Source organism: Spermophilus citellus, assembly GCF_964194105.1.
Source record: "Spermophilus citellus genome assembly, chromosome: 6".
Classification (NCBI taxonomy): domain Eukaryota; kingdom Metazoa; phylum Chordata; class Mammalia; order Rodentia; family Sciuridae; genus Spermophilus; species Spermophilus citellus.
In genome coordinates this window covers 74,320,730-74,343,172 of record NC_138187.1, presented here as the reverse complement: position 1 = coordinate 74,343,172, position 22,443 = coordinate 74,320,730, and the positions used below count along the sequence as shown (strand labels likewise).

General features: G+C 31.9%; 1 protein-coding gene across 3 annotated transcripts in view; it reads left to right on the top strand.

The window, feature by feature from the left end:
* TRDMT1 (tRNA aspartic acid methyltransferase 1) overlaps positions 1-22,237 on the top strand; it is a 44,143-nt gene extending 21,906 nt beyond the window's left edge. For 2 of the 3 annotated variants that reach the window (XM_081298027.1, XM_081298025.1), the window contains 9 exons: positions 3,103-3,179; positions 5,884-5,955; positions 6,795-6,860; positions 7,666-7,735; positions 8,819-8,902; positions 10,205-10,548; positions 12,699-12,756; positions 14,238-14,367; positions 19,394-22,237. In XM_081298027.1, the coding sequence (XP_081154153.1) occupies positions 3,103-3,179; positions 5,884-5,955; positions 6,795-6,860; positions 7,666-7,735; positions 8,819-8,902; positions 10,205-10,548; positions 12,699-12,756; positions 14,238-14,367; positions 19,394-19,494 (1,002 nt within the window). In that variant the 3' untranslated portion in view covers positions 19,495-22,237. Of the gene's footprint in view, positions 1-2,203; positions 2,349-3,102; positions 3,180-5,883; positions 5,956-6,794; positions 6,861-7,665; positions 7,736-8,818; positions 8,903-10,204; positions 10,549-12,698; positions 12,757-14,237; positions 14,368-19,393 lie in introns of all 3 variants that reach the window. The other variant, XM_081298026.1, reaches the window with a different exon arrangement.
* Positions 22,238-22,443: the final 206 nt, after the last annotated feature.

Sequence of the window (22,443 nt, the reverse complement as noted above, 5' to 3'; positions counted from 1 at the left end):
GAAAGAAAGAGGAGCAAAATAAAACCATTATAAAAATGAAAGTCATGCCAGAGTAGCAAAAAGCAAAGTAGACCATACTCTAAATAGACTTTTAAAGAATAGAGCTTGAGAAAAATAAAGCAAAATAAAATGGAAAAAAAAAAGACAGATAAGAATGTTGAAAAGTAAATCATACCCACTGAAGACAAAAATGATCCATGATAAATATAATCAGTGCTTCTGATGAAGAGAGTAAATCAAATGGAACAAAAATATTTAACAGAAGCAGATGAAAAATTTATAAAATAAAACATCCAAGAATTCACAGACTTATCACTTACTCTAGCTAAGCAAGAGCTGAATCAAAATATATAATCCAAGCATGAAGCCACCACATTAGAAAGAAATGATGATTAGAAAAAGGATAAGAATGTTGTAAAGTTTTGCAATGTAGTGATGATAATGGAGTGAGAAGGGGCAGTAAGACTCAACAAATATGTTTATAGCAGATAAATGAAGCTATCAATATTTTAAGACATTATTTAATGTTTTTGTCAGGAACTCAGCAGAGCTGGGAAAGAGAAAGCCGAGCCTTTGCCCCCTTACCATTATGGTATGAGTGAGACTCCAAAACTTGAGAAAATGCCTACTCCCTGTATTCCCTATGTCCCTATGGATCAGTATAAATGTCAGGCCATCTCAATGATGAGGAAGCCCCTTGCATTAAGGGGAGAGTGAGTGAGGAGTGTAAGGAGTGGAAAAGTACTGAGCCCTGAATTTGGGGGAGAACTGTCTTCAAGGTTTCCTTTTCCTTTCCCTTTCCCTGGAAGGAGTTCTTTGGTGGGGCATTTCTACCTAAGGTCTCAATCAAAGAAAATTAGAAATGGGAGTTCTGGAATTAGGAATGCAAAGTGTGAAGAGCATGATAGTTCAGGAGGGCCGGAGATCAGAACTGTGACTCCTTTGAGAAACTGCCATGCAGTATTGACGGGGCCAGCTCTGGTGTGAGGAAAGCAGGTCTTCCCTCGGAGGCTGCCTTGGAAAGCCTTTGTAATTGCCTATGGTTAGGCCTGAAAGAACACACATAGATTTTTAACCAAGGATAGAATGCCTCAGTCTAAAATATAACTGATGATAAAACTAAAATCAATAAGTTGTCTAGACAGCAAGTGGGAAATTACTAGTCAGTCGTGTCCAAAGTTTATTTAAGCAGAAGCCTTGTCTGCTATGTTCATTGTTGTATTCCTAGACCTAGCACAATGCCTGGCATATAATAGGTACTAGAAATATTGATGAACTAATTTATGAACATTGCTTTTTATTAGACCATTATAATTATACTTAATATTTTGGTTAAGTTTGACAAAACATGCAAGGAATTTGATTTCAATTCCCTTTCTTCTCACTTTCCCGCCCCTCCTCCATCCCTTTATTCTTTCTCCTCTCCTATATTGATTTTCCTTTCATTCATTTATTTATTTATTATTGATTAGTATTTTCTACACAAAATAAAGGTGAAATTCTTTTGGTATGTTTATATATGTATGTAATATTATATTGTTAAATTCATTCCATATTTCTTCCCCTTTCCCTTCTTTCCACTCCCCACTCCGCCTTGCTCTCCTCCTCCTACTCTGTTGGTTGACCCTATATCTTTGTGATATGAACAACATATTGTATCTAAAAAATGAACAAAGACATAACAGACAAATGCTAACAAAGGATAAAAGGTGTTTCAAAATTAGTATTAGATAAGATGGATTTCAAGGCCAAAAATATTTTAGAGTCTTAGAAAGTTACTTTATAATTATATTTGGTACAATCCTCAAGAAAGGTTTAATTGTTGTGAGTATATGTGGGTAAAATAGCATCAGAGTTGATAGGGCAGGACATGATAACAAATACTCCTCAATAAATTTTTATTGAATCATTATGATATGCTGCCAAATAAGAAAACCATTGTCTTATGAATATTAACTTAGTAGTCCTAAATAAAATATGAACAAAGAGATCAGAAGCTCATTAAAGGAATAATATAACTAATTATAATAATATAACTAATCCAAAGGGGATTTTTGTTTTGGGAATGTGGTAGGTTAAAATTAGGAATTCTATTAATATTATTCAGCATAGTAATAATTGGAAAGAACAAAACTATCAGAAAACATTTGATAAAATTCATTTTCTTTTTCTAAATATTTAAAATTTCTCCTAATAAAATTAGGGAAAAAAATGAGTACTGCCTCAAGATGCATGTCACTTATTGTCTTCTATATGTGTTATTGACCTTGACTACAATGGAGGCAGCTGACAGTTCCCAAGTTAACTATTCAAAGAACTCAGTGTAAAGATTATCCTGCTTCATCTATGTACTTGAACTTCTCAGAAGTGAGTTATAATTAGAAAGGTTCTAGGCTGATCTCTTTAAATTTATAAAGATGTATATGAAGAGTTTTTAATGAGAGTTGGCAAACACTTGACTTGTGCTTCTTTATCTTCTGATATATAAAAAATGAGCAAATTTAAGATCATTCTAATTACTCTTACCTATAATCTTTTGAAATGTTTTGACTGCACACAACTGCAAAACAATGAAATAATTGTAGATTTCTGATAATGAGCCCATTTTATATATGGTGGTATATTAACAGAGGCTTTCGTGTTAGGGATGAACACTAATCAGTGTATCTATCACATTAGCTAATTAAAAACCATTACTGGTAGATAGTATCTAAAAACTTTTAAGATTCTGTGCCAGTGATCATTAATTGTAAAATAAAGTTCTCCATGTTTAACTCAGAAAACAAATCAGTGTTATACATGAGACATCACAGAGGAAACAGATACTTAAGATGAAGTAAATTTTTTTTCTAACTGCCTTGGATGTCTCAGGACCTTGTGAGAGGTCACCTAATTTCTCACAGCTTTAGTTTACTACCTTACTTCCTCATAAGATTGCTTTGAGAAGTTAGTTTTACTGGAGTTGAATTGGAAAGTATTATATAAACTGTTATGATTTTTGATATATTTAGTCAGAATTGGTTAGCATTTTTCATTCTTCCTCATTCTGTGTTTTTCTGTTTTTTTTGTTTGTTTGTTTTTTGCTAAATGTGCATTCCTTAGGGCATTACACTGGAAGAGTTTGACAAATTATCTTTCAATATGATTTTAATGAGCCCCCCATGTCAGCCATTCACAAGGTATGTATAATGCTTAGTAGTCTGTATAATTTCTATGTTCTGGAAGACCATCAGCTGATTTCATAGCTTTAAAATTTTTTATAAATAATTTATTTCATCTATTCATATTTATAATTCAGCATAAAGTAAATGACTATTATAGTCAGATGATCAAAATGCTTTTATCAACAGTAGATGTGCATGCCTGCTTTATATCTGCCTAACCTGCAACATTTATTTCTGGCCCATGTTAGTGAGCATTCTGTCACTGTGATCAAAATGTTCCACAAGAACAACTTAAAGTAGGAGAAGTTTATTTGGGGCTTATAGTTTCAGAGGTTCAGTTCATGGTTGGCCAGCTCATCGCTTTGGGCCGGATGTAAGACAGAGCATCATGGCAGAAGAATGTGGCAGCTCAGAACATAGTGGCCAGGAAGCAGAGAAAGGGGAAGAGGCTGCAAGGAAAACGTATCCTTCCAAGACATAGCCCCAGTCACACACCTCCTCCAGCCAACCCATTTGCCTACGGTTGAAACCCAGTTAATCCACTCAAAATAGGTTGGATTGATTAGGTGACAGTTCTCATAATCATTTTACCTCTGAATATCCCTGCACTAACACAGGAGCTTTTGGGGAATACCTTATATCCAAACCATAACATGGCCCAAACAATCTTAATTTGTTTAAACTATTGAGCATTCAGAATATCTTTCTAATACTGGTTAATGAAAGTGAATTATCATAATATACAGTCAAGTCATAATTACTTAACTATAAAATTCAAAAGCTAGTCTAACATGCATTTGTGTATTTTACATGTCTTAAAATTGATATCTGCATTTAATATTATGAATTTTTCACAGCTACATTATAATTTCATTAAGGAATTAAATAATATTTATTTGATTATGTGTTTCAAGAAATTATACTATAAATGAAATATTTCCCCCCCTTTTTTGCATGCTGAGGATTGAATTCAGGGTTTTGCATATGTTAGGCAAGTGCTCTACCACCAAATGAAACCTTGACTAATTTATCTTTGCTTAAATATTTTTAATAATAGTAATTTAAGTCATTTTAAATAGTAATAATCACTATTAATGTATAATAATATTACATAGAGCATATAATTTAATAGGCTTATGGGATAGGCATTATTGTTATATTTTATAACTGAGAAACTGAGCCATAGAAAGGTTAAGTAACTTTCCTACAACAACATTAGTGAATATCAGAGTCAGGATTTATTAATCATTTTGCACATTCCAGTTTTAATATGTTTACTTTTAAGTGGAGGAACATCTAGTAAATATTTGGACTCAAATGAATATTCTTAGGGTATATTTTAATAGCTCACTAGGAAACTAATTCCCCAAGGATTTATTGTGCACCTAAATGCCATACATTGTTTTTGATGCTGGAGTTCCTGTCCTTAGGGAGCTTATAGTTTAATGTAAATTACTGACAAATAATCATCTTATAATGTGATGTAAATCATATACTAAAAAAAATATTGGAAGCCCTGAGAGAGCAAGTCTAGAGCATAAAATGGCTCATTGTGTACTAGGAAACATTTTTGTGTACTAGACATTTAACAGAGGTGATGTCTAAGCTGTATCTGAAAGACAATGAGGAGTTTACCTGAGAAGGCAGAAGATATTCCACATAAAGGTGGTTCTAGGTATATATGAATTAGGTAGGATATACAGAACAGAATGCAGCCCCAGCACAGTGAAGCATTCATGAATTACTGCAGTGGGCCCCCAGTATCTTTCCTGCTACCCCATATACCATGACTGCATTAGCTCAGCTCTGGCTGCCGAGGGCAGCAGTAACTGATTCTATAGTTATCAGTTGGAACACAGAGGAAAGGGACAGAATGTGAAGAAACAAAGATTTCTGAGAAATCTATTCAAATCCACTCTAATCCCTTTGCAAATCTTCAATCCACTGATGGTTTTGGCCCTCCTCTCAGGAATGAACAAACTAAGTGATGTCAAGTAACTTATTTAATCCTATGAGGCTAATAAGTAGCAAGGTTTTAAACCCTGATCCTCTATTCCTGTTATGCAGGCCCAATCCAAGTCTTCCTTTCTACTTGACCCTTGATCGTATTCTAAATTTTATGAAGTGTAATTATTAGCCCAGATACTACCTGTTGATATAACCCATCCTGACCCTAGTTTGTTTAACCATGCTTATAGAATAGTCTTCAGCTTAAGTCTGTATTTACATTGGACAAGATTGTCTAGTCATCTTATTTTTTAATCTGCTTAAATGATGATTATCACTGTGCCATCAACTCCAAGTTACCAACCTACCCAAACAACTTATCTGAATTCTTATTGTCTCTTTTGGAACTAAGCAAGATGTCACCAGCAATTGTATATGTGTATTTTTCCTAAACAAAGTGATTTTAAGAGAATAATTGGTTTTATTACTCATTGACTTATTATTATTCTTTGCTTTGTGTGAATTACTTTGACATATTGCTTTGTAAAAATAAATTTTTGGTTTGTTTATTAGATATGTAAGGCTTTTTTCTTTTTAATTAAATTAAATGAGTAAATAAGTAAATGCATTTTGTTTATGATAGCAACAGAAATGATCATTTTTTATCTGTGAGAGGACCAGCTTTAATTCTCAATTTTGACTTTTTAGAAGTGATTTGATATCTTTATATAAAATTCTTTATAATTTTTTTTTGTTTTCTTTATTCCTTTAGAATTGGCTTACAGGGTGATATGACTGATCCAAGGACAAAAAGCTTCTTATACATTCTAGATATTCTCCCAAGGTAAAAACTTACATTCTTGTCCAAATTTATCTTTTTTTTTTAATTTTATTTTTTATTTATTTATTTTTTATTGGTTGTTCACAACATTACAAAGCTCTTGACATATCATATTTCAAACATTAGAATCAAGTGGGTTATGAACTCGCATTTTTACCCCAAATACAGATTGCAGAGTCACATCGGTTACACATCCACATTTTTACATACTGCCATATTAGTGACTGTTGTATTCTGCTACCTTTCCAAATTTATCTTATATTGAAGACTATGGGTCTGGAAGAATGTGGGTTTCATTTCATAGAAATTAGTAGTTTATACATACTCCCTCTAGATTCTATGCATACCGTTTATTGTCTTATGCCATGACTAATAGAATAACTGCAAATGTTTTATGATTTCACACTTGCCATGACAGTGTGTGACAGGGAGTTACAACTTACTAGTTAATTCTATTGCCTCTGTTCATAATGGTAATGCAAATGATGCTTTTGTTGTGAATACTGTTGCCCATGGCCTAGAAATTTGTGTTAACCCTAGATATTCTCATGCCATGTGAGTGGCAGTCCTTTGAATTGTGTAATGCAAAGGCTTTGCACAAACCCATATTTTGAGATGAGCTTCAGTGTAAATTAACATTTAAAGTGTAAACTTTATCAAGCATGCCGTGTTTATGGAGAAAAACAAAAAAAATTGAGTTGTTTCCATCATATACATTTTTATTAAAAGTTCAGAAAATGATTTAACCTTATAGTTCCCACAAATAATGATTTTCTTCACTTTTTACGTCTTAGTAGTTAAATATTTAATATTCCATTTGTTTTTCTTTTTTTTTTTTTTAGATTACAAAAATTACCAAAGTATATTCTTTTAGAAAATGTTAAAGGTTTTGAAATGTCTTCTACCAGGTAAAAAATGTATTTGTCTTTTTTATATCTTGGTGTATTTTATAGTAGAAACTATTGTGCAATAAAGAACTCAAAAATAAACACATACAATCTGACATTTTATATGTACTAAATATTTATTAGTATTGCTTGTGACTAATAATATAAAAAGTACTGCAGAGGATTTTCTGGAGGGCTGTGCTGGAGATTTACAAAGTTTTGTTCTACTGATTGTCCCCCATTTTGATATGTTTAAATTTTTCCAGAATGAGCATTGATTTTCATGGGAATGATTTTTCTCAATATTAGTCACTTATATTGGTGACTGTTGCTTTTGAAACAGAAGTGTTTTTTAGCAAGAACTGGTCCTATTGATGGGCATTTCCTGCTCTACAGTTAGACATAAGAAAAAGCCTTGCATCAGGATTTTGTCAGATGGTAGTCCAGTTGGGCAGAAGTCATCCGTCCGAGTCCTTGATTCACCTACTGTCCATCATACGAGTGTTCTCATCTGATCTGCTACCAGGAAGATATAGTTTTAGTACCCATGGAAAATCCATCATCAGTAGATTAACAATACAAACTTTTCATCAATTTAGATACATTATCTGGCATCTTTATTTACTTATAAGAGAATTATCTGTGTCTTTTTATTAAAATATAAATTTTCAAATACTGGAACTGAAATTAAGATAATTATCTTTCTAAGCAGCTTGAGTGCAGTTACAATTTTCACTTACAATGAAGCTTTCTATACACTATTTTATATAAGAACTCCACTTGCAAGAAAAGTGTGAAAATTCTACTCTTTCTTTTCTCTTTTCAGAGACATGTTGATACAAACAATAGAAAATTGTGGCTTTCAGTACCAAGAATTTCTGTTATCTCCAACCTCTGTAGGTACAACAATTATAATCCATTATATAAACTATAATTGAAAGGCTTTTTACCCCAATGTAAATTTTATTCAATAAACAGAATAGCTTTATTTTTTATAATATTTTATGCAAATTCTGAAATTATATCAGACAGGGATCTTACTTTCTAAAGACTGTAGTACATACATATAGCTATGTGTTGGAGCTCATAAAGAATATATTTTTATTTTATTTTTCCTGCACTGGGAATTGAACCCAGGACCTTGTACATGCTAGGTAAATGTTCTATCACTGAAGCAATGTATTATTCTTTTGAAAAATAAAGGATAGCACATTTTGGAAATATATAAATGTGGCATTTACAAATTAGGTGTGTTATCTAGATAATGCCTGAAAGTAATCCAAAATAGAAAAGGAAATGAACCATATGATAATTTTCCAATTATACTTTTTATGACATAGCATTCAGCCACAAACATTCATGGTTAAGAAATTAAGGTAACTGGTTGTAAGATAAGCTATTTGACAAATTTTGATTTTGCAGGTATCACTGTTGTTTGTCATTTTTTGGTTTTGTTTTTCATAATCTTTACTGTATTATATAGTTCTTTGTCCAGAAATGAAAAGAAAACCCACTTAAAAAATTAGGTAAAAAGCTATAGAGATTGGTAGTATATCTAATCTCTAAATTTATTTCCTACTTTTTCCCTTTTAACTTCTAAAGTAATGAATCTTCCTTTATTAATATAATAAATAGCCAAGAATAGCTATATTTGGTTTTATTTTTGTGATTAGTGCAATAATAAGTGTAAACATATTTCTTCTTACTTAGAAAGTATAAAATAAAAATTACTCATAGAAATAATGACTTATCAGACTCATTATTTCATTTGAGTAAAGATACAGAATAGCTGTTCAGGGTTAGAACTTACTAGAATTTAACAGGTTTCAAATTTGTTACCAAGAAGTTTTCCAAAAATCAGTAATATAGTTTTCTTTAGCAGAAGCTAGATGTATACCTGTACAAGTTGTTTTACTAGGTGCTAAAGTTAGTACAGATTTCTTTTTGTATAGTAATTAATTGCTCTGCTTTGATTGCAGCTTGGTATTCCAAATTCAAGGCTAAGGTATTTCCTTATTGCAAAGCTTCAGTCAGAGCCATTACCTTTTCAAGCTCCTGGTCAGGTATTGTTATTATGGTTCATTTGTTATAAATATATCCCAGTCTGCTAACTTATTTTCAAGAACTACTTTGTGTGGATTTATATCTGTCCTATAGAAATGTGTATATACGTATAGACCATACTCTGTGTCCATCTCCAATATCTTTGTCCTCTCTGAATGTCAGTTTTATTGGTTTAAACTAAACAAAACCAAAATGAAGCACTCAAATTTCTTTTTTCATTAGGAGGAAAAAAAAGTGAAAAGAAAAAAATTACTCTTGGTGTTGTTGTTCCTCCATCTCTCCCCACAATTTTTCTTCTGACCATTGACTATTTGCATTTATCATTTTCTCTCCCCAACTGAAGATTGGTTACTTTTGATAAAATATAATATACTGTCTTAAAAATTATTTAAGAATATTTTAACACAGTGATTGCATTTTCTTTAAAACTAGTACTGTTTTTAGTGTATTAATTAAATAGTGTATAATTAAATAGTGTATTAATTAGTACAAGCTAGAATAAAATGCTTAATTGCTGTAGATAGGACTCTAATTATGGAACCAATTTTATGTGCTTTGATTAAAAAATGGGGTGGATAACAGTTTCAGTGGTTCAATTAAGCTCTCTATAACCATCACTATTAAGTATTAAAATGCCAAGTCCTACTAATAGGGAATCAGTTTTGTTATTTCTTTTCTTTGAGATATAATACTAATATATTTCCCTTTCCATAGTGGACAGTTCCAAAAGCAATGTATAAAGTATATTATCAAAGACTTAATCCTTGAAAATGCCTGGAGTGGCTTTTCTTTTATAAAATGGGACTTTATACATGGTTATGAGTTTTGAAGAAACAGGTTTTTATTGTGGGACTCAAGTAGAAATAACTTTTCATGGTGAAAAGCACTTTTTTTAATCACTAGTTTTATTTTAGATTATGATTGTGTTCCAGTTTTTCCTTTCAAATAAAGAACATGGAAAATATATATTTTTGAAATGTAATGTTGCTTTCTAAACTTTTTCAAATATTCTACTGTACCCATATTTAATATACTTCCTATTACTTTGTTGAATGTTTTGTTAATAAATACAGAAAATAGTAATTCTATGAAACAAATCATCTGTAGCCTGATGGCACTATAGCTATATAATTAATAACTTGAAATAACTGGTACAAACACAAGATAGCCACAGTTCCTTTCTAATAACAACACTGTAAACATTAAAGAGGTGTTTACATAATATTTACTGAACATTATTAATTTGTCTTTCATTTTTAATAAGACTTTTGACAGTTTCTATTTTTTTTACTTAATGCCAGGTACTGATGGAGTTTCCCAAAACTGAATATGAGTATCCACAAAAATGTGCAGTGGACGCAGAAAATAAAATTAAAATAAAGGAAACAGAACCCAATATTTGCTTTGATAGCAGTATGGAATGTTCTGGAAAAGATGCCATCCTTTTTAAACTTGAAACTGTAGAAGAAATTAAAAGAAAACATCAACAGGACAGTGATCTCTCTGTGCAAATGTTAAAAGATTTTCTTGAAGATGATATTGACATCAGTCAGTACATTTTACCCCTGAAGTCATTGCTGCGATATGCTCTTTTATTAGATATTGTTAAGCCCACTTGCAGAAGGTCCACATGCTTTACCAAAGGGTAAGTTATAAAGAGACCTTACTCATGTTATATTCAAAATAACCAGGTTTTTATAGATGTTATTTCCTTTAGTTCTTCTCAAAACAAGGAGAATTTTATAAAATGTTTCTGATAGCATTTTTACTTGTATTGTTATTATTTTTTCCCTAATTGCCTGTTTCATGTTCCAGTAGAACACAAGTGAAAATTCCTTCTGGCAGAACATTATGTACACCACCCACAAAAGTGTTCAGAAGAGACAAGGCCATTTGTTTCATGACCTTCGTAGGAGCTTAAATACTCACGGTGTAAACATGGTTTTTGTAGCTCATAAATTTCCAGTGTTTTAGCACCTTTCTTTCTATGACATGTCAAACCTCTAAGAGTTATATCCACTCTGTGATCATTGTATAAGAAGAAGTTATATTTTAATCTAAATAAATAAAATTGAGTCAGCTGAAGCACATTCAATTAATTTTTAATTTAAATTTTTTTTGAGGGAGTAGTATATTTCCGTGTTTCAAAATTCGAAAGTCATTAAATTTTTTTGTTTGTTTTGTTTTTTGCGGTGCTGGGAATTGAACCCAGGGTCTTTGAGCAATGCTCTACCTCTGATTCATAGCCCTGGCTCTTAAGGTACTAAGATTGCTTAAGATTCCCTTCTACTTCTTTTTCTTGGCCGTTCAGTATCCCTTCTTGCAAGCAAACCAATATATCAATGCACTGTATAATCTTTCTGAAGTATTAATTGTAAGGATGTGTTTAAGTACATTATTATATGCCTTTTTTTCACTGCCCAGTATAAATTGGATATTATTTCACATCAGTACATAAAAGTCTTTTTTATTTTCCTGGTATGGGTATATCATTATTTGTTTCACTCATTAGTTATTGGCTAACATTTAAGGGGCTTCTTTTGGCTTATTTATTGAATGTTTAATATATTTTTCATCAATGTTTTTAAACCTAGAAAGAACATTAGGCCTTTTCAGAAATCTTTTGCCAAAGATCCCTACCACTCAGCCTCATTTGATAGGTAGTTGTATGATTTGACAATTTAAGCATTTTCTTCTTACCTTCTCACTAGATATGTTGTATAAGACACTGTGCCCCTGGTACAATCCTGGCAAACTTATTCTAAGTTTATCATACTCTGCCCTTGTACTTCTAGGGGAAAGGGTTTATTACTTTACAGTACCTTAAAAGACTTCACTCAGCTGTTGTCTATTACCAAGTCCAATAGGTTCTGTTTAGGACTCTCATAAAGTAAGACTTATCAATTCTGTGATAAAAAGCAACCTTGAAATTCTTGAGATGGTATAAAAGAAACTTTACTGTAATGTCTTTTTTATTATAGATAATATATATAAATACAAATTTATATGCACAATATATGTGAAAAAACAATTTCAAAAAATTATTTTTCCTTTGTGTGTTTTTTTTTCAATTTATACATTAAATTTTTCTCTTTGCAAAAAAATAATGTTAATATGTTGAACAGCTAGCTTGATAATGGTATTGGAGAAAGGAATACTACAAATACCTTTCATTTCTGAAGAATTTTGTACTTTTTATGTTTTTTACTTGATGTTCTCATTCTTTTTATTTTTTGTAATTTTTTTCTTTTTGTATTAGAGCTTAATGGTTATGGTCTAATTCTTATATGAAAGTGACTGTAAAAACATACTGGGTTAAATGAAGGGCAAACCCAGGCTTAGAGGGACTGTATTTATATGGTATTAGAAAGCAGGGCATAGGCTTATGAAAAGATAAATGGTTCAGGCATTTTAAGAAAATGGCCACAATCTATTTTCATGTATGTAACATTTGGTGGCAGGATGCCAGTGTTGAATTGTCTTTTAATATAAACCTCATAGTTGCTAGTGGTGAACATTATAGATGCGAGAATTAAAAAATGACAATAATACATAATTTAATTGTGTTTAAGCAACTCAAAAAACAGTTTCATGTTTGGGTTTTGAAAATTTTAAATAGAGTTACCTTGTGATTTTTACCTAATAATTTTTTGAAAGCATATTATATCATCTGTAATGAATGTGATATCATTCCAGATATTTCAGAAACATGTAGATTACATCATTCAAGAAATAAGAAATTAAGCATTAACAAATACATTAGGGTACTACATAATATTCATGTTATTTTTTCAGTTATGGAAGCTACATAGAAGGGACAGGATCTGTGTTACAGACGGCAGAGGATGTGCAGGTACCATGGATGTTTTAAAACTGAAATATTTTAAAACTTTCAATAATGTTACATCAGCTGGTGGTATAGCTCAGTAGTAGAGTGCTTGCTTAGCATGCACAAGGCCCTGCACAATACCCAGCACTTAAAAAAAAAAATATTATTATTATGCTCAGCATTAGTAGTACTTGCTTGTAATCCCAGCTACCTGAGAGGCTGAGGAAAGAGAATCTTGATCAAGGCCAGCCTGGATAATGTTGTCAGACACATTTAAAAAAAAAATCTACATTTGATACTTAATTTGAGATTGTCAAAACAATTTTACATGTTCAATTGAGAATGAATACTTTACATGTTCAGCTAGGAATAAATATGTTATTCATTTATGTACATATATTCACATAATTTCTTTGGTATAAGATAAGTCTTATTGCTGTGTATGTGCTTATGCATAAGGAAGGTTTTGTTTTTATTCTTACTTTTGTTATTCTTATATTCTGCATTTCTTTTTTTTCCCATAAATAGTAAGTTGAAATTTAGCCTACACTAGTGAATGCTCTAAAATTTCCATAGGCATGTTAATATTGGAGTCCTCTTTTGTAGCACATATTATAAAACTTCCTTTTAAGGAAAACAAAATCTGTTTTAGCGATATACTTTTTAAATTCTTTAGTTGTAAACTCTTCATGGTGTTCTGGTTGAATATATGCCTAGTAGTAAGTTTTATAATTTTTAAATAATTTTAAGTCCATATTATCTTCTTTTATGCTGATTCAAACTCTTAACTATTAATAAAATTTACTCAGGATAAAAATTGTATCATATGCAAATGAAGTCTGGATTTGAGAAATCATTTAATATATTTTGCCATTTTAAGAAAGTTTCTTGATTGGATGAAATTGATGGTCAACAACAAATATTTTCAATGATCTTATTAGCATTGTAAAATTGGCTTTGTTGGTTGACCTAGTTTCCTTTATATCTTTCAGTATATTTCTGTTTTGTAATATTGTCAATGATTATTTATATTATGATTAATTTTAAGATACCAAAAATGACAGATATACTGGAAAGTATCCTGATCAATGTTAGCCTTTTCTTCTTTTTACAGTTTAGATTGCCATTGTTGAGATAATTATCTACTTTATTACACAGAGACACTTTTTGCCCATGCATTTTGCTACCATATATTAGGGCAGACTATATATCCACCTTCTTTTTTTCTTTTTCAAAATTTGTTATTTTTAGTTATACATGCCAGTAGAATTTATTTTGACATATCACACATATATAGAGTTTAACTTCCCATTCTTGTGATTATACATGATGTGTAGTTACACTGGTTGTATATTTATGTATGAACAAAGGAAAGTTATGTCTGATTCATTCTACTTTCTTTCCCATTTATGTCCATCTTCTTAAAGCTGTCTCACTATTGGAAATCTTAACAAATATGTTTCCAACACGCTACTTTTTCAGTTATCTTGGATGTTTTCTTACAGATTGAGAGTATCTACAAATCCCTTGGCAATTTGCCACAAGAAGAAAAGATAACAAAGTTGTCAATGCTTAAACTGCGATATTTTACTCCTAAAGAAATAGCAAATCTCCTTGGATTTCCTCCAGAGTTTGGTATGTGGGATCTGGTAAACCTCATCTTTCATTTATTGAAATTCTCAAAATTCATTAGAGAATTTTCACATATATATATATATTATGAGTAAGCTCTTGCCCACACAAGGTAGTTTCAAGAAACTTTCTTTCCTAATTGTGCCATTGGGGGCATTTTCCTGTCCTCTTTACCCTTTCCCAAAGAATCTGCCTTTCAGTCTATTCCCTTCTGACTCAGTTTGCTCTCTCCTTTAATTTTAGTAATGGGTCAGAGTTCATTGGCAAAAATGAGCAAATCAACAATTCCTTACTCTCCCACTAATGATTGTTATCAGCTTATCTTCTTGCTTCCAGATATCTGTTTTTTTTTAACTTTCATATTTTTAAAAAAAATTTTTTTTTTAAAGAGAGAGTGAGAGAGAGGAGAGAGAGAGAGAGAATTTTTAATATTTATTTTTTAGTTCTCGGCGGACACAACATCTTTGTTGGTATGTGGTGCTGAGGATCGAACCCGGGCCGCACGCATGCCAGGCGAGCGCGCTACCGCTTGAGCCACATCCCCAGCCCCAACTTTCATATTTTTTAATTGTTTTTTTAAATATACATGACAGTAGAGTTTATTTTGACATATTATGCATACATAGACTATAACTTATTCTAATTAGAATCCCATTCTTGTGGTTGTACATTATATAGAGTTTCACTGCAGAGGTTTGATTTTAGTAAATTGCACGCTAGGTCTTATGAAAGAATGCCTATGATTAGCTTTTTGAATGAAGAAATTAACATGCCGCAGTCTTGGCTGGGCACAAGATCACGAGCCACCACACAGCTTTGTAGATTCAAACAGCAATCTTTATTCCCGAACTCACACCGGCCTCCACACACGCTCTGGGGCAATCCCAGTTCTGCAGCCACCCAATTCACCTACTCCATGAGGCTTTCTTCCCAAAAATGCTCTCTGAATCTCACGAGAGCTCAACGGGAGCTCAGGCAGCAGGAATGCCCTAATTCCAGCAGCAATAATCCTCAACATCGAACTTCCCTAAAATCCAAGGTCTTAAACTGGGAACGCCCTTAACCCAAGGAGCAGGATACTTCCTCAAACTGCAGGACATACCCTAATCCTGGATCCACCCTGGTCGTTGAGCAGGGTCACCTTTCTCAAACACACATGCAAGGTCAACAGCGAATTAACATGGGGTACGCTGGCAAGGAAATCGATGCGTCATTCCTACTTGGTAATGGCCCTCAGCATTAACAGGCAGTTTAGTTGAGGATTTGGGGGAAGGTATTTGTATTTATTCTCCTCCACAGTACATTTTCATCTGTTGTGTGTCTTTGTCCTTTCCTACAAGGGTTAATTAATGGAGAATAGGGAAGATGGAGAGGTAGTCTAGGAAAGAACTTTCCAAAGGAAAGAAAGGGAGGTCAGGAACACAGATGCCAGACTTTACAAAGATTAGGGGATCTGTACCAGGGCATCTCAAGAACAAAAGTGAAAATGGGGGTATAGAGTGAGAAACACAGATTTCTAACTCCATTTGCAGTCCAGGAACTCTGGGAATTGTTGCTGTGAAGAGATCAGATACATTTCCCTTGCTTGCTGAAAGCAGTGATAACCCCTTTCTCATCTCATTGTGGGCCAGTGCTCTGAGATGGCTTTTTAGGCTTGGCAGTGGATGTGCTTCCAGTACCTGGCTAATGGTCAGAGAGAAACATAGACCTCCCTAACCAACTTCCAAGGTCTACAGAAGGAGGAAATGTGGTTTTGACAACTCTGAGTAGAAATTTGAATGTAGAAAATTGTGTGTGTGTGTGTGTGTGTGTGTGTGTGTGTATAATATTCATGCAAAAAGTGTCTTTTATATTGCTGAATCTTCTTTTCTGTGGTATATTTGTGTAGAGAAGCTTGCCCTTAAGTTACCACTGAGCAGCACCATGACACACTGTCCTTCACAAGTGTTTACAAATTTATTGACTCTGGGTCCAAAAATGATGATTGTTTGAGCTTTTTGTCCACTGGCTATGATAGATTTGCATTGATCTTTCTGTACATTTTGTCCTGGTTCTTTGTGACTGGCAGCACGCATTCCTGAGGTAGCAGACTTTGGAAGAGAGGGACTCTAACTGGATGAAAGCTACTATTTGACCTTGTTAATTTCCATTTCTTGTGAGGATTATTATTACTTTAATGTATCTAAGTTTTTAAAAGGTCACCTTTTAATCACTTTTGTAGCTTTTCCCGTAAGTAAATTTAGACTTTAACATCTGTACATAAGGTACACATGGAAACACAGACACATACCCACACATACACACATACACACATAATTTTTAGGAATTTGACTTTTTTCCAAACCTTCCCCCTCTTTGTTGTAATCTTAATATTGCAAAAGATTGTCCTTGGGATATTCTAAAGGCTTATTTGTAGATACACTTCTACCTCTGGCTACTTTGATCTAGTTTTTGAGGTGAGTAAAAATTTGCACCCAAAACGTATGCTCTCTATTCACCTCACTTACTGTTTCTTTTGTTGAGAAGAAGCTTTTTAGTTTGACTCCATCTCATTTATTGATTCTTGGATTTTAATTCTTGCATTATAGGAGTCTTATTAAGGAAGTCAGGGCCTAATCCAACATGATAGCGATTTGGGCCTACTTTTTTTTCTATTAGGCGCAGTGTGTCTGATTTAATTCCTAGGTCCTTGATCCACTTTGAGTTGAGTTTTGTGCATGGTGAGAGATAGGGACTTAATTTCATTTTGTTGCATATGGGTTTCCAGTTTTCCCAGAACCACTTTTTGAAGAGGCTATCTTTTCTCCAATGTATGTTTTTGGTGCCTTTGTCATATTAATATAAGTGTAATTATGTGGAATTGTCTCTGTGTCCTCTATTCTGTGCCATTGGTCTACCAGTCTATTTTGGTGCCAATATCATGCTGTTTTTGTTACTATAGCTTTGTAGTATAGTGTAAGGTCTGGTATAGTGATGCTACCTGCTTCCCTCTTCTTGCTAGGGATTGCTTTAGCTATTCTGGGTCTCTTATTTTTCCAGATGAATTTCATGACTGCTTTTTCTACTTCTCTCTTTTCTTTCTTTCTTTCTTTTTTTTTTTTTTTGTGGCAATTTTAGGATGCTTTTTCTATTTTTTTGGAGGAATGTGATTGGGATTTTGATTGGAATTGCATTAAATCTGTATAGTACTTTTGTTAGTATGGTCATTTTGACAATATTAATTCTGCCTATCCAAAAGCAGATTTTTCCATGTTCTAAGTTTTTCTTTAATTTCGTTCTTTAGCATTCTTTGCCTATGATATATTATCTTTAGGATATGTAATTTATAATCATGATAAATTGCAAATAATGGGTTTTAATAGCAATTACTGTTTATTTCATTGCTATTAATATGTCAAGAATTAATGAAGCAACTTTAGAATAACTAACTCTACCCATGATCCTTACAAATATAATGAAATTTTACTATTTTTAATGCTTTTAATTATGTCCTTCATTTTATTATCTAATTTAAATTTCCTTTAATTTATTGTTATGCCAAGTGTCCTGAGTGTGAATAGAAGTCCATCATGAGAAAATCAGTATGTGTTAACAATGTATGAAAAATAACTGATGAATTTGTTTGTATCCAGAATATGTAAAAACCTTATAACTCAACAATAAAAAGAAAAGATAGTCCAGCTCAAAAATGTGCCAAGGATTTGAATCAGCATTTCTTTAAAAAAGATAGACAAGTGGCTAATAAGCACATGAAAAAGGTGTTTAATATGTTTAATTATTAGGGAATTGTAAATCAAACCACATCATACTCATTAGGATGGCTAAAATAAAAGATGGTACTAGTGTTGGCAAAGATGTGAAGAAATTGGAATTGTCATTGGCTGCTGGTGGAAATGTAATGTTGTCTCATGCTTCAGAAAGCACAGTACTGCAGACATTAAACATAGCATTTTTGTATGACTCAAGAGCTTCACCACTGGTTATATGTCCAATAGAATTGAAAACATTTTCACACAAAAATTTATACATGAATGTTCATAATAACATTATTCACAATAGTCTAAGTGTCTTGCCAATGAATGAATGAATGATAAATAAATAAAATGTGGTATATTCATGCAATAAAATTTTCCTCATCCATAAAAAGAAGTAAGTACTGAAACACACAATGATGTGAATGAACCTGGAAAACATTATGCCAAGCAAAAGAATGTTTTAACACAAAAGAACATATTTTATGGTTCCATTTATGTGAAGTGTTCCCAATAGAAAAATCTATAGATAGAGAAATTAGATTAGTGGTTGGGGGACATGAGGGGAAGTAGCAAGAGACCGTTAATGGGCATAAGTTTTCTTTTTTGAAGTAATGAAAATGTTCTAGAATTAGTGGAGATGTTTTAAAAAAAACTATTCTAAAAACACTGAAATTTTATAGGTGAATTCTAAAATTCATCAGTAAAAGGGTGAATTTTATCTCTATAAAAATGTTACAAGATAAAAGAAACAACTTAGAAAAAAATGATAGCCAGTACTTTATCTAAAGTTCATTAATACATGAATTTTTATGAATTCTATTTCTGTGAACAGCTATGTGTACATATGTGCATGTATGCATCACCCATAACTTGATGCTATATAATATACTGGGATATTATAATATTCATTATGTGGACAATATAATAAAATGCTATATAATATTTTTGGATCCAGACTCTTCATTTATTAGTAAAACTTATCGGAGACTTTAGTGATTTACAGTTATATGTTGTTGAACAATGAGGATGCATACTGAGAAATGTATACTCAGGCAACTTCATAACTGTGTAAACATAATAGTGTACTTACACAAACTAAGACAACTAAATGTCACTAGGTGATATCAACTTATGAGACTACCATCATATGTGCTTGTTGACTGAAATGGTGTTATGAAATGATCCCTGTATCTTTGTTAAAGGATGAATCCTTTTAGCTCTAGAAATTACTATTACAAATGATCAAATTATGAATTTTTATCTCTCTTTTTTAGGATTTCCTGAGAAGATAACAGTGAAACAGTGTTACCGTCTACTTGGAAATAGTCTCAATGTGCATGTAGTAGCTAAGCTGATTAAAATCCTTTGTAAATAATTTTGAAATAACTCTGGAAAAGAATCATGATATTCTTTCATGTCCAGATTATAATTCTTAAATTCTATTTTGATGTAATTTTGATTAAATTTAACTAAATTATTTTAATCTTTCTTTAAAAATTTTAGAATTCATCTCAAAATTTAGAATTTATCACAAAAATAAATTTGTTTTCTCAAATTTATATTACTGTATTTTATAAAGTAAAAATTATTTTGCTTTATAGAGAATATATTTTCATATGAAAGTAATAGATATATATGTCTTTATAATATGTATATTATGTGTTATATATAATGTTATTATTATCTTTACAATATTATTACTCCTAAACTTAGAATGGTGATTCTAATGCTAGCCTGTTTGAAATATTGGATGTTTTACTTAATTCCCATCTTTTGGATATTTTTACTTAAATCCTATCCTTTAAATGTTTCTTAATTTAATGTAAACAGATAATTATGATATTTGAAACCAAATTGTCATTATTCAACTTATCAACTTATACAGGAGTCTGAAGAATATAATAGAAAAATTAAATTCATGATTACCTCTCCATCAGGAGGCCTTAGCAAATCTAGGTGTTTATTATCTAATTATCTTTTTTTTTCATCTCTCTCCAAAGGGTCAAACTCAGTATGGACTTTGCTTTAGTTTGCTATTATTAGAGTTTGTTTTTGCCTCCCTTCTCAGCTTGTGAGTTAAATTTGCCTGCAGTCTAAGGAATGTACTGTAGCATTAGGAATTTAGGGAGGAAATTCTACTCTGACCTCATTATATTTGGTGCTAGTCCCCCCCCCCCGCCTCATTTTTTTAAATTGTTGTAACATGCCTCTGATTTAACTTTTATAACTTTTACTTTCTTGTCTCTCCTTGCCAGAGACTTTTTGGAATTCAGGTTTCTCATCAGTCTGAATTTTGCATCATAAATCCTGCAGTTTTGATTTTAGTAATAAAAGCAAGTGATACAGAGAAATGAAAAGAAACAAGACCAGAAATTATATCACAAAATATTAATTCATATTTTTTATTTTTTAAGCATAATCTAAGCCAGGTATGGTGACACACACCTGTGCTACTTGGAAGGCTGACACAGGGGGATTACAAGTTTGAGGCCAGCCTCCACAATTTAGCAAGAACTTTTCTCAAATTAAAAAGGCAGGGGCCAACGGGGGTTGAGGTGCGGATATAGCTCAGTTGTAGAGTGCCTCTGGGTTAATCCTCAGTACAAAAACAAAAACAAAAATTCTTTCCTATATAGAGAAATTTTAACCCTTGTTTATTGCAAGTGAAAGCATAAAATAGTAGAGCTGCTGTGGAAAACTGTGTGGCGGTTCCTCCAAAAGTTAAAGATAGAATTACCATAAGATCTACAAATTCCATTTCTGGGTATATACCCAGAAGGAGTGAAAGCAAGAACTTGAACAAATGCTGTGATTGTAATAGCATTATTCATAGCATCTAAAAGGTGGAAGCCACCCAGGTGTCCATCCATCAATAGATAGATGGATAAATAAAATGAATATGCATATAAATACATATAATGGACTAGTATTCCTCCTTAAAAAAGAATGAGATTATGATACATGCTGTGAACAGGATAAGCCTTAAGACATTCTAGTAAGTGAAAAAAAACAGTCACAAAAGGACAAATATTATTATAATTCCACTTATATTAGGTACCTAAAACAGTCAGATTCCCAGAGACTATAAGTAGAATGGTGGTTGTCAGGGATTGTGGGAGGGAGAATGAGGGATTAGTGTTTAATGGATACAGTTTCTGTGTGAGGGCTAATATAGTTCTGGGAAATGGTTGGTGGTGATTGTTTCATAATAGTGCAAAGATACTTAATACCACTGAACTGTACACTTAAAAATAGTTGCAATGGTGAAATTTTAAATTATATGTATTTTGCTGCAATTTAAGAAAATTATATTTTATTACCAGTTTTTCAGAACACATAAATAGATATATTTAGGGAGGCTATAAGCCAACACATGTATCAACAATCACTATCGACTTTTTATATTTGTGTTTAAAGATAAACTTTATTGCAAGTCTCATAAATTTTATTATACAATCTAAAACCATTTTTTGCACACTTTTGTGTAGTTTTCTTTGATGAAAAATTCTTTATCAATAAAATGGTTTATAGTTTAACCATAATTATACTGTGATTATAATTATGTAATTACAGTATCTGACATCCCATTGAGCAATATTATTTAAAATACATATTAAGTTACAGTGTACTAACTATAAACACATGAAAGGTCTGTGGAGACATTTGCTTATAAACTAGAACACAGAATAGCTTTATGAAATTTTTAAGTATGTATTGAAGTATGTATTCAAAGGCAGATGGTAATTTTGCCCTTAACTCATAATTGAAAATATACACTAGCAAGCATAAAATTTACACCTTAATGAAGATATATTTACCAGTGTCATTTAATCATATATATATATATATACACACACACACACATATATATGTACACAAACATGTATGTATATGTATGTGTGTGTGTATATATATAAACACACCACACACAACTAATTTGGAGAAGTCACTTTATTGAATGCTACATATTGGTAATAAATATGCATAAAATTTGCACTGGAAATTCTGTTTTCTGATATTTCTTAGAATTTGTTTGGTATAATAGCCTCTACTTTTCAAGAGAACTATATGTAATTAAACCTTTGCTGTTCTTCACAATAAACTGTTTCTTCATTCTCCTTTTTGCATCACTCTGTTCTTTATAAAAGCTTGTTAGGTAATTCTAAGGTATTATCTTGCCTCATGATTTTAGTATATTTTAAGCACCCAAAACCAATGACAAAAGATGGTTAAATGAATCAATACAAAAAATTATTTATAGATGGTTACACAAATTAATTCAAGCAAAATGATTTATATTGGAAATTGATTGTGAGGAGGAGAA